Source organism: Pyrgilauda ruficollis, unplaced genomic scaffold (genome assembly GCF_017590135.1).
Source record: "Pyrgilauda ruficollis isolate IOZ18807 unplaced genomic scaffold, ASM1759013v1 scaffold37, whole genome shotgun sequence".
Classification (NCBI taxonomy): Eukaryota; Metazoa; Chordata; class Aves; order Passeriformes; family Passeridae; genus Pyrgilauda; species Pyrgilauda ruficollis.
Window position 1 is genome coordinate 16,142,623 of NW_024525156.1, and position 11,528 is coordinate 16,154,150.

General features: G+C 42.2%; 1 protein-coding gene across 4 annotated transcripts in view; it reads left to right on the top strand.

Moving 5' to 3' along the window:
* The window catches only part of ZCCHC2 (zinc finger CCHC-type containing 2), a 41,359-nt gene extending 34,045 nt beyond the window's left edge, over window positions 1-7,314 (top strand). For all 4 annotated transcript variants that reach the window (XM_041475866.1, XM_041475867.1, XM_041475868.1 and 1 more), the window contains 4 exons: window positions 749-843; window positions 3,651-3,779; window positions 4,479-5,987; window positions 6,945-7,314. In XM_041475866.1, the coding sequence (XP_041331800.1) occupies window positions 749-843; window positions 3,651-3,779; window positions 4,479-5,987; window positions 6,945-7,012 (1,801 nt within the window). In that variant the 3' untranslated portion in view covers window positions 7,013-7,314. The remainder of the gene's footprint in view (window positions 1-748; window positions 844-3,650; window positions 3,780-4,478; window positions 5,988-6,944) is intronic.
* The last annotated feature ends 4,214 nt before the right edge of the window (window positions 7,315-11,528 follow it).

Below are 11,528 nucleotides of genomic sequence, written 5' to 3' on the forward strand. Positions count from 1 at the left end.
AGCTGGCATGGTGTGAGGCAAGGCTACATAAAAATCCTTGTTATATATTCTGTAAAGAAGTAACTTGAAAAATAGAATTTTAAGTGAATGCATTAATTTCTCAAAATATTGCTTGGCATTTAATAAGAAGGTGAAGAAGTGGAAGTATGTTCTTAACCAATACAAAATTGCCTTTTCTCCTTTATATTTATTTGAAACTTAAGAGATGTAAAGCTGTCCAGAATATACTGAAAATCAAATGAGGGTTGATGGCAGCCTTTAACATTATGAAGTGAGTGGTAGCTGGCTGAAACGTCTTATCAATGATAATCTGCACATCAGAGGGCTTCAGAACTTCCTGCAGGCTACACAACTCTGCACTGTGAGAAGTGAAAGCACTTCCACCCTTACCTAATACTCTGCCTACTTCCAAGTTTCCAGATGCTATTATGCTAGACTGGTGTAGGGCTGCATTACAAACATCAGCTTTCAAAAATGACTTTACTGTTTGCTGCTCCTATTCCTTTCTGGTGTCTTTTCTTATATAGATCTTTATTCATAGTGTTTAGTAACACTGCTTGTAGCTTAGTTCCTGGTATATTGCACCAGCAGCCTCTATTTAATTGTTTATTCTTTGTTGTTATATCTATTAAATACGCATTTCTGGCCTGGAGTCGCTGCCTTTGTTTCCAGTGTCATTCCATGTTCATTCATGGTTGGTTATTTGTGCTCATGCATTTGCAAAAAAGCCATGAAATTATTTACACAGGGAGAAAGCAAAGAAAACTGACTGCAGGTTGACTAACAGGAGCAATGGAGTTCGAGTTGCAGCATCGCAGCACATCCGTACTGGGACAGCAAAAGGTAAGGGGCTTTTTCCAAAGCTGTTAGTAAGAAACAGAACTTGCAGCTGATTTATTCGAGGTCTTCTGTAAACAGGAAAGCACAAGTCTGAAAAATATTCTGGTGCAAGTTGATATATAAGCAGTCTAATTTGTGCTTTGACTTGCTGTATAGAATGCACTAGACTTGTGTATCCAGTTGCTTGGGGTGTGTCTCTTCATGCATAGGTGGCAAAATACTAGTGTAGTCTGCCTAAGTTGGCTTATGGCATGGAGTAATTGCAGAAACAGTTGCTGTTGGGCTACTTCCGTATGAAATTTAGCAGTCTGAGTGTGTGGACATGGAGCATCTTGCCATTAGTGTGCCCTTTGCAGCTGACTAATTTCTTCATCTGTTGTGTAATGGCCCACAAGAAACCTGTATAAAACCTGTGGTGTGAACCATTGATGAGCTATGGTGTTTAAACCATGTGATCACTGAGCTACAGCTTAGAACTGTATGCTGCCCTAGCAGGGTTTTCAGTTTAGGGTAATCCTAAATGTAGTGTCTAAGCCAAGACTTGTGTACATCAGCCAGTTGTAAGAAAAAATTATATTTGTGTTCCTTTAGTAAACTGAGTCTCCAAGCTGTATTACAAATTCCTGAAGGTCTGTGCTACCCATTGACTTCTCATCTTCATGTTTTCTAACTTCCCACTATCAGTTGCGACCTTGCCTGTCTTCCATGTAGTTCTTGTGGCAGAAGGTTGACAAAGAGTTAGCTTTTTTTTTACACGACCTAATTGGCCTAAGTGTTGAAAGGACCCTTAAAAGTGATACAATCTTGATTAAACTTTCATTCTTTCTTCTAACCACTTCTCCCCTTGGAGAGTTCCAGCTGGATCCAGTTTGGAATTATTGACATATTTTGGGCAGGTGTTTTTACCTTCTGCAAATAGCATTTGAGTAAAACTTTAAAGAACTCACCGTTCACAAACTTAGCAAAACTAGAAGAGTTTTGGAAAGCTATAGTTAAGGGCCATTAAGCAGAAAACATACTCTACAGCAGAGCTCTGCTGTATGCATTTCTGATTGATCACTGTTTTTGTTGTCAGGCAAAACGCACTGAGTTTTATGAACTGACAATGACTTTAGGAGGTGATGCAGTGGTGTGTAAGGGGAGACCTTATCGCTCTCTACAGCCACCTCAAAGGAAGGTGTAGCCAGGTGGGAATCAGTCTCTTCTCCCAGGCAAACAGCAACAGCACAAGAGGACACAGACTTAAGCTGTGCCAGGGGTAGTTCAGGCTAGACATTAGAAAAAAATTAATCACAGAAAGAATGACTGGGCATTGGAATGGGCTGCCCAGGGAGGTGGTGGAGTCACCATCCCTGGAAGAGTTTTGAAAAAGACTGGATATATAGCACTTGATACCATGGTTCAGGTGGTGTTAGGCATAGGTTGGACTTGATCTCAGAGGTCTTTTCCAACATAGTTGATTGTCTGATTCTGCAAAGTTAGTAGGGAATGCTTTTCCATAGGAGTTCTGTTTGCTCACTACCCACCACTCTACAGATGTGAAACTGCCTCCTGTGAAACTGTTGGCTGGTTCTAAAAGAAGCTGTAACCCACAGAGGCTGGAAGCCATTAAATCCTACTCAAGAGACAAGCTTTCAACCCACATGTAAACATCAAAACATCTTTTGAGATACTTATTGGAGAAATAGTCTATGGGGAAAAATAACAGTCTGAATCTCTGCCTAGGTTTATATATCCAGGCTTGGTTTGAAATGCCCTGTTTTGAGGCTGTAATTCTTAACTGCATCATGTTTTCTTTCATTTTTTCCTCCCTATTTTGAGCTTGTCTGAAGCATTAGTTAGTTACAATGGTAACTTTTAAGACTGAATACTTTGTGATTAGCACTTTAGACTGTGGCTCTTAGTGATCCCAGGTTCACACTGAGGCTCCAGTTTATATTAGATGTTCAAAGTACTTGTTAAAATAATTTAAGCAATCATGGGTTTAATGCAGGAAATTATTTCAAGAATTGAAGCAACCAGGCAACTTTTTGGTGAGCCATCCCAATCTGTTAAACTTCCAGTAGCAATAAAAAATAGGGGGAAATTATTTTATTTATAAATTATAATAATAATTAGTGTTCTAATTTTTGTCCTGAGGTTTTGCTAACCAAGGTTTTCACGGGCTGTGGTTTCCAGCTTGTGTCTGTCATAGATTCTGAGAGAGGGTGCATTTGTCATTCTTCTTCCCCTCTGAGGCTGAACTTGAAAGCCAAACCATAGTAGCTACCCACCCTGAAAGGTGGTTTCCAGCAAAAGAGTGTCCTGTGATCCATTCAGAATTTAGAAAACAGTTTACCACTGTTTCAGCTCACCTCTTTTTCTTTAAACAGGATTTGTTGATAGAGTTTGGTTAAAGCCTGTTCTAGAAGAGTGAGTTGTGAAGTGGTGCATTGTTTTGTCATGTCCTGCTGAGTTAGCTTCCTGCCTGTGATGGTGTCACCGAGGAGCACTGCAGCTCTGCCAGCGGAAATGCTGGATCGCTACCATTCAGAGGAAATCAGTCATTCAGGATCATCATTCTTTTCACTGCTTTGCATAAATACCAATTTTCTGCATCACCTTCTTTAACACCAAGGATTCACTCATCACAAACTTAGGGACGAGACCAGTCCCAAGTGCTGGGAGTGGAAGTGATAGGAATACAGGGGACAGATGCAATTAAGTAGGAGCAGGCAAAAATCTCAACTAGTGGGAAATGTGAGAAAACCAAAATAACCTCACTTCCATACACTGAGATCAAAAATAAAACTGACAACTTTTATTTGTAGATCTGAATTTGGATGCTGGATCTGGTCATGATACGTGTGGAGAAACATCATCTGAAAGTTACAGCTCTCCTTCTAGTCCACGACATGATGGGCGGGAAAGCTTTGATAGTGAAGAAGAAAAAGACAGAGGTTGTATTTATGGAGAGTGTGCATGAATGCCTTTATTCCTGGACGAATCTCTTTATTGCATTTATTTTAGTTTGTTTTTCAGTTTCATTAGGTACTTTGTTTTCTGAACTAGCCACAGAATACATTTTTCTTTGTGGATTTCATGACTGGGTGTTTTGAGGGCTTCTAGCACTGTTTAAATACCACTGAGTTTTAGGTTATGACATAAACATAGGTCATAATTTTTTGGCCTCAGTGATATAGCTCTCTTGAGAAATTTCCACAGTACAATAATGTGGAAAACTTAGGCTTGAAAGGGGCTGGGTTTATATGAAATTACGTGTGGCATGTCCGAGAGCTCCGTCTTTTTGTACTGACAATTTGCCACTCCTTCCAAATTTAAATAATCTGTGTTAATATCTTTGTAGACAGATGCAAATTCCTGATTCACTGTGTGTCCTACTCTTTGCATTTGCAGATATGCACGAGTCAAAGACATAGTAGCTAGTTGGACAGGGAGATATAGGCAAGTCACGAAGATGGACCTAGATTAATTTGGATGAATGAAAAGAATCTCGAAGTTGTCACAGTTTGGGAAGACATAACTATCATTCATGTCATCAAACTCAATAGGTTTTATATGGGTAAATGGGTCCAGGGCATGATTCTCTGTTGCTTGAGGTTCATTCTTCTGACTGACAAATGCTTTTGTCCCCACAGATACAGACAGCAATTCTGAGGACTCTGGGAATCAAAATACCACCAGGTTTACAGGCTACAGTGCTGTCAGTTCATCAAATATGAACAAATCATCTGCTCAGATCTCTTCAGTGAATAATGAAAATGGGAGCCTTTCAGAAGATCCTTTGAATGCAAAGTTTCAGCATATTTCCTTCATGCCTGCCTTACACTGTGTGATGCACAGCGCTGCCCAAAAGCCTGAAGCAGTTGTCCCACCACCCATATCTGCAGATGGTAAAACCATGGGAATGCTGGTTACCACACCTGTCGCTGTCTCGCCGGTGAGAGAGGCTGCAAATTCCCCTCCTGCGGGAATGGGCCCAGTGACCTCTGGTGAACCTGAGAAACGCCTTGAGCTCATGGCTTCCCCTTTGCCAGTCCCATCCTCTTTCCTTCCGCATTCTGTCCAGCCTGGTAGCCCTGCTTTGCATTTGGCAATACATAGGTTGAAAATCCCCTCTCCACAGGGATCATCAGAAAGTTGCACAGTTAACGGACCACAGCAGCCGACAGGAAACTTAAGTATTGGATCACCAAATACTGCCTTTATCCCAGTCCACAATCCAGGTAGTTTCCCAGGATCCCCAGTTCCTACTACAGATCCCATCACAAAACCTGCATCCCAGGTGGTAGGACTGAATCAAATGGTGCCTCACATTGAGGGAAACCCAGGAGCAATCCCTCAGCCTACCAATCTCAAGGTAGTTCTTCCAGCAGCTGGTCTCTCCACAGCAGCACCGCCACCTCCACCAGCTTCGTACACTTTGCCAGGCAGCCCTCACGCTACCAGTGTGTTGCCCAACCAGAATACAAACGTGCTGAGCACTGGAGCAACCTCCTCACCGCCTCAGTCCGCTGGCCTCGGTGTTGGTCAGGTCCAGTCCACTGTTCCTCCTGCAATCCCGACACACACGCCAGGCCCTGCCCCCAGCCCAAGCCCCGCTCTAACACACAGCACTGCACAGAGTGACAGCACATCCTACATAAACGCTGTTGGGAATAATAACACTAACGGGACAATGTTACCTCCGCAGCAGTTGGGATCTGGCCCTTGTGGTTCTTGCGGACGTAGGTGTAGCTGTGGGACCAATGGCAGCCTTCAGATTAATAGCTATTTTTATCATAACCCACTTCATGGACAAGTCTACAGAGTTCCATCTTTCTTCACTCTGCCATCACTTTGCAATGGCAGCTACCTCAATCAAGCACATCAAAGCAATGGAACACAACTTCCGTTCTTCCTGCCTCAGTCTCCGTATGCAAACGGGCTTATGCATGACCCAGTGATGGGAAGCCAAGCCAACTATGGTATGCAGCAGATGGCAGGATTTGGGAGGTTCTATCCTGTATATCCAGCACCTAACGTAGTTGCCAACACAAATGGGTCGGGACCCAAGAAGAATGGGAACGTTTCATGTTACAATTGTGGTGTAAGTGGACACTATGCGCAGGACTGTAAGCAGTCATCCATGGAGGCCAGTCAACAAGGTAATCATGATAACTCCCAGCGGACTTGCTTTTGAGTTTGGTAGTTTCTCTTTACCTTTCTGAATGTGCTGTTTCTGGTCTTGCAGAAAGGTGTGCGTGCGTGTGTATGTTTCGTGTAAATGGTTGTGCACTAGTGACCTGCTCTAAAACTGCAAAGTATCCTATCTCTGCCTGAAAATCTTGTAGAACAGTACGAGGGAACGGGGTTCACAGCGTGAAATTGAAAATGGGTTTGGAGCTGGAAAGTAAAATGATACCAGTCCTAAATTGTCATTCTTTTTTCATTGGTTTGGTTTTGGCATTATGTTGAGACTTGCATGTTGTTTCAATTTTCCCATTCCGTAGAGTGCTTTTTGAGAGAATTCATTGGCAAAAAGAAATCAGTTACTGTTTATGATATGACCTTGGATTCCTCAAACTTCTGAGACTTGAAAGAAAAACCAATAGACTAGCTATTTGATATTTAACATTTTCTAGGGCTTACCTTTGCAGAATCAGCCATCCTTCTGTGCCCCGTCATGCAATACATTTAACTTTTGAGACAAGTTGCAGCAAAAAGGCAGAAACCAATTGGAGCTAAATATAAAAGGAATAGCTTCCATTTCTCTCTCCATCCAGAAGAATGGGGGAAATGCAGGGTTTGCATTGAGCACAATCTATTTTTGATTCCTGCCCTTGTTCCCATTCTGGCTTTAGTAGTTTGATTGGACCGGAACAGGAAAGATGAACCTTTTCATTTTTCCAGTAGAGCTCAAGTCCTATATCTACACTCTATATCTTTTTTTTTAAACTAGCAAGAGGATGAAAGAAAATAGGATGAAGTCTGAGGACCTACTTTAAAAGAACTGGAGGATGATAGTGCCTTTTGAAGAGCATGTCCATTTTGATACCTTGTAGTGGTTTTGTAATCCATTTTAATTGTGAGCAGTGACTTAGTAGTTCTCTTTCCTGTTTTAGGCACTTACAGACTGAGATACGCACCTCCCCCTCCCCCTTCCAATGATACCTTGGATTCTGCAGACTGAAACAAGTAAACATTGCCTACTTAAAGTGAAGCTTGGGAAACTGGGGGAAGGTGTGTGTGGGAGGGGGAGGTTGGTCTTGTGTTTTGGGACATTCCCGGTTTTATATTCTTTTGGAATTTTTCATTGCTTTTGCACCTCTGTTCCGTACAAAAGAAGAAGGCTGAGTCCCTGGTCTCCTCCTGGTTCTACAAGAGGCTTGCGTAATGCATGTAATTCACACACACAGCCAAACAATCAGACAGAGCATTCGATCCATGCTTTTGCACTGAAGACTTGAGACATGTGCAATGTTTACTGCAGTTTTTAAAAAAAATTCCTCTGACCTCTGACATCACTGGTGGAGCAGTCATATGGTGAGAAGAAGAAACTTGGTCGTGTTCCCCACCACAATCTTCTTCCCTCCCTCCCTGTTCTCCTTATGCTGCTGTTTTCTTTACTTTCCCTGGTTGTCCACGTGGATTCGTTGGACTTGCATGAGTGTTTAGCAGTTCATACAGACCCTGCCCGTACTCTAAATTTAATGCTCATGAATTGAGGGGAGATGTTCAAACACGCGGTTAGCAGAGTCCAAAGGAAAACACGACAGTGTATGTGTACTATACCTGGTAATAATACAGATACGCAGCTCTTGAGAGGCCCAAACAAATGAAAATACATAGAGCAGGAAGGGGCTGAAACTGTGTGGACTGGAACAGACTTAGAGAAATGAACGAGCTTAAATTGACAGATTTTTCTTCCCTTGTAGCTTTTTAGCCTGTATGTTCAGCAACAAAGGTGAAAAAAATGGTATGAATGTTGTACTCAGTGTGTTTGCATTTGTAATGAAAGTTGACAGCATTTTTTCCTTTTTTAAAGCTATTCTACATCGTGTCAACACAGAATGAACATTACTTGATTGAATATTTTTTCCTAAACTATTACAGTGTTGCATTGTACTTAGAATGTAAATGTTTTATTTCAAACTGAACAAAAGCTATGGTTTTCTACAAAATAGTCAGGTATTAGTATTAGAACCTGTCTACCAAATAGGAAAGTCACTATTTTATAACAATTTACCACTATGCGTAATTACGGTATAATGTGAAAGACTGAAATGAGTGTTAAGATGGTATTAAACATGTCAGTATCATGAGTAAGTAAGTTTAATGCTGCTGTATTTTTTATTTTATTTTTAAAAGCCAATATATGTACTAAATTGCTTCCAGGTAATATTTGATTTCCTAAAGTGCACTGAGGTTATCTGGAAGATGAGTGTGTTTTTTGACTGCTGCATTCAACACCGATGAACAACTACCACTGTATATCCATAAGGTTTGGCATTCCTCACAGTTCATGGCAGAAATGTTTTTATCTTAAAATCAGACCCAGTGTCCGGTAGAGGGATGAAATAAAAATCAATCTTTGGTTCAGCTGTCTAATAAATTGCTAAACAAACAAAAAACTTGAAGAAAAAAAAAAAAGCTTGATTACTACATTTCTTCATAGATAGCATTTATATTTATAGCACCAGTGTACATTTTGAAACTTTTTTCTTGGAGGGGGGGGAAGGGGAGGGAGGTAGATGAAAGCTTTAATTTAAAAAAAAAAAAAAAAGTTTAAGTAGTAAATGAAAATTATTTTGATTAAAATTTTTATTTGATCTGGGTATTTTTGGACCACTTGAAATGACTGAACTGCGTTTGAGTTGAAGTGAGGGTGTTAAACCACCAATGGACTTGTATTGTGAATTACCTGCCAGTTGTACTTTATGGAACTTATTTTATGATTTAAAATACTGTACTGTAAATAGGAGGTATGTTACCTTCTCTTTATTTGTATGTTTACCATATACTTTGATATTTGAAATGTACTGGAAAGGTCACTTATATTTCTAGAAGAGATTGGATTTTATGCAACCTTTTTCCTTGAATTAACAGCAATAAAAAAAAAAGAAAAAAAGTACCTGTGTGCGTGTACTGTCCTTTTATCACTGAGAATGATGAGTCACTGCTGCTGGGTATAGGGACGGGATGATGGAGGGTTCTGGCAAATTACCACTTTGGTTGGAATTTGTCACTGTTGAGACAAAGCCAAGAGTATCTGACTTAAACTGAGGTCAGTCTTGTGTCTGAAGTCAAGATACTGTATCTTGATTTAAACTTAATTTAAGATATAGGAGATCTCCTGATGGAAACAGGTTGCCCTTGTGTGATAGGCCCAGGACTTGGACCTTTCAGAACAGGTAAGCCTATCCTAACCTGATGGCTCCTGGATTTGGGCTAAAATCCACGTTAATCATGCTTTTTTTTTGTTTTACTGCATGCAAATAATGTGTGTCCTAGTCCTGTAGTGACCACAAACTCTGATATCTTCTATTTCTAAAATAAATGGGAGGGCACCAGGAGTTGCTGGGAGCAGGAAAGAAGCTTAGAAAAATTTGCCTGATTGGGGCAGCGGAAGGGTCTGCTAGGAATGGAGTGTCTGGATGTGCTCAGGTTGTTCTTAGGAAGAGAAGGGTACTGAGGACTCGGATCTCACTCTGCTGTAAGGAGTACTTCTAATTCCTACTATTTGGCTGCAGTTTATCTATGGAGCCAAGGGCCACAGACTGCCTTGGATTTTTATCCCAGATTTTTTTATTCCCTTGGATTTTTTTATCCCAGAACAACCTACTTCTGGAGAAACCAGTTCAGGTGATGAGGAGGCTGAAGCTGCCCATGAACCCAACCTTTCAGGCAATTCCCATAGTCACGGGGATGTGTAACACAGACACCATCACGCAGTTTCTATTACTGCACATGGCCCGTGTCCCTTCCCTGGACTCCAGGGAGTGCAAATATCATCCAAGGAGTTTGTAAATGGTGATACTCTGAAAACGCCATCTGCTACTTCCAGTGCCATCTTGAGTTGCTGGTGTACTCATTTGCCTCTGTGCTGCAAGCAGCCCTGACTTTGACAGATCCTGGCCGGACTCAATTCAGAAGTGTAAAAATACATACCCTGTGGCACAGCAAGCAGCAGAAACGCCCCATACTGGTGCTTGATTTGCTGGAGAGCTGACAGCACTTGTACCTGGCAGTCCTCTCTTCTCTGGCTGCACCACTGCTGCCTGTGCAATCAGGTTTCACTCCAGCTGCAGCTCCAGAGATTCTCCTTCCTGCGGAGTGGCTTGGAAGCTGCTGAGTGCCCGAAAGATAAATGAGAAAATCCCACTAGTTGGTTGGCCTGAGCAGCTATCCAGGCTGCCCAGGAGTCACTCCTGTGCTGCTCCTGGTTTGCAGTGCTGCTCTGGATTGGAACCATTTGCTTCCTAAAACTGGAAGAAAAGGTGAATAATGAGGCAGGCCTGGGGAGGATTGGAGGGAGGGAGCACAAGGGAGTGTGATGATGCAAGCCGCTTGCTGTGGCTGAACAGATGGCCCCGTTTTCCCAGCTGAGTGACCTTAAGATGACAGGGATGGCCTAGTGCCTAGGTCTGGGCGTAGCTGATACTACTGGAGAGGTGAAGGAAAGAGCAAGAGCATCTCTGTGTTCTGCCGCACAGAACACGAGGGAGAGGGGGAAGTAAAAAGCTGGGGAAAGGTACATTGAGAGCTGCAGAACCTGACCGGTGTCAAGCTACTTCAGTTTTGGAGAGATGGAAGTACTGTTGTAGTTTGTTTCAGCTCTGCTCATGGCGTGAGCCTCTGCAGGTGTGCTGGCCTGGGCCTCCTGAGGTTGCTCTCCTGAAATAAGTTTGCCTAAATGCTGCACACAGGAAAAACAGAACTTCCTGCTCAGGGCTGGTAACTGCAGCTGCTGGAGTCAGGCACAATATTTATAATGGCCACGTGGCCTGCCCTTGTGCTTGGGGGAAAGAAGAGGGGTCCTAAAGGCACAGTCATGAGTTTATACTATAGCTCAAGTGCTGTCTCAGTTTTGTGGAACTAACCTATAGTCCTGTGCTCCTCGCATGAGGGAGGAAGGAAGAGCACGTCTCGGAGCATTATGGTGGGACAGCACATTGCCTCCCTGCCCATGGCTGCATTCCTTGACCACCGATCGGAATAAAGAAGCAGGGTTCCCATTTTGGACCAGCTTTTGAGCTGACAGCAGCAGACAGAGCCAAATTAAACTGTACATGTGGTAGATTAGAGATCAGAATGTATGAACACCTGTATTTGGTCTGGCTGAAAGGCCACCTATGCCTGCAGCCTCTCACCAGCATTGATCGGCAGCAGATATTCCAGAAGAAAGTACTTCTAATAGAAGAGAAAGACAAGTGGTAATTACTGCAAACATTGCCTAGCAAAATAACTTGTGTCAGGTTCATCCTCACAATAGGTGGCAGCATAACTCCACCAGTGGAATATAAGGGAACTTCTGAGGTACCACTTAAAATCACAGATATCACAAAATTTTCTGGGTTGGAAGATGATCCACAAGGATCATTGAGTCCAGCTCTTAATCAAAACCATTGGTGTTATTGGCACTATGCTTTAACATCTGAGGTAATCTCAGATGATGCAGTTTAACTTGGTTTCAGCATCTTCATGCC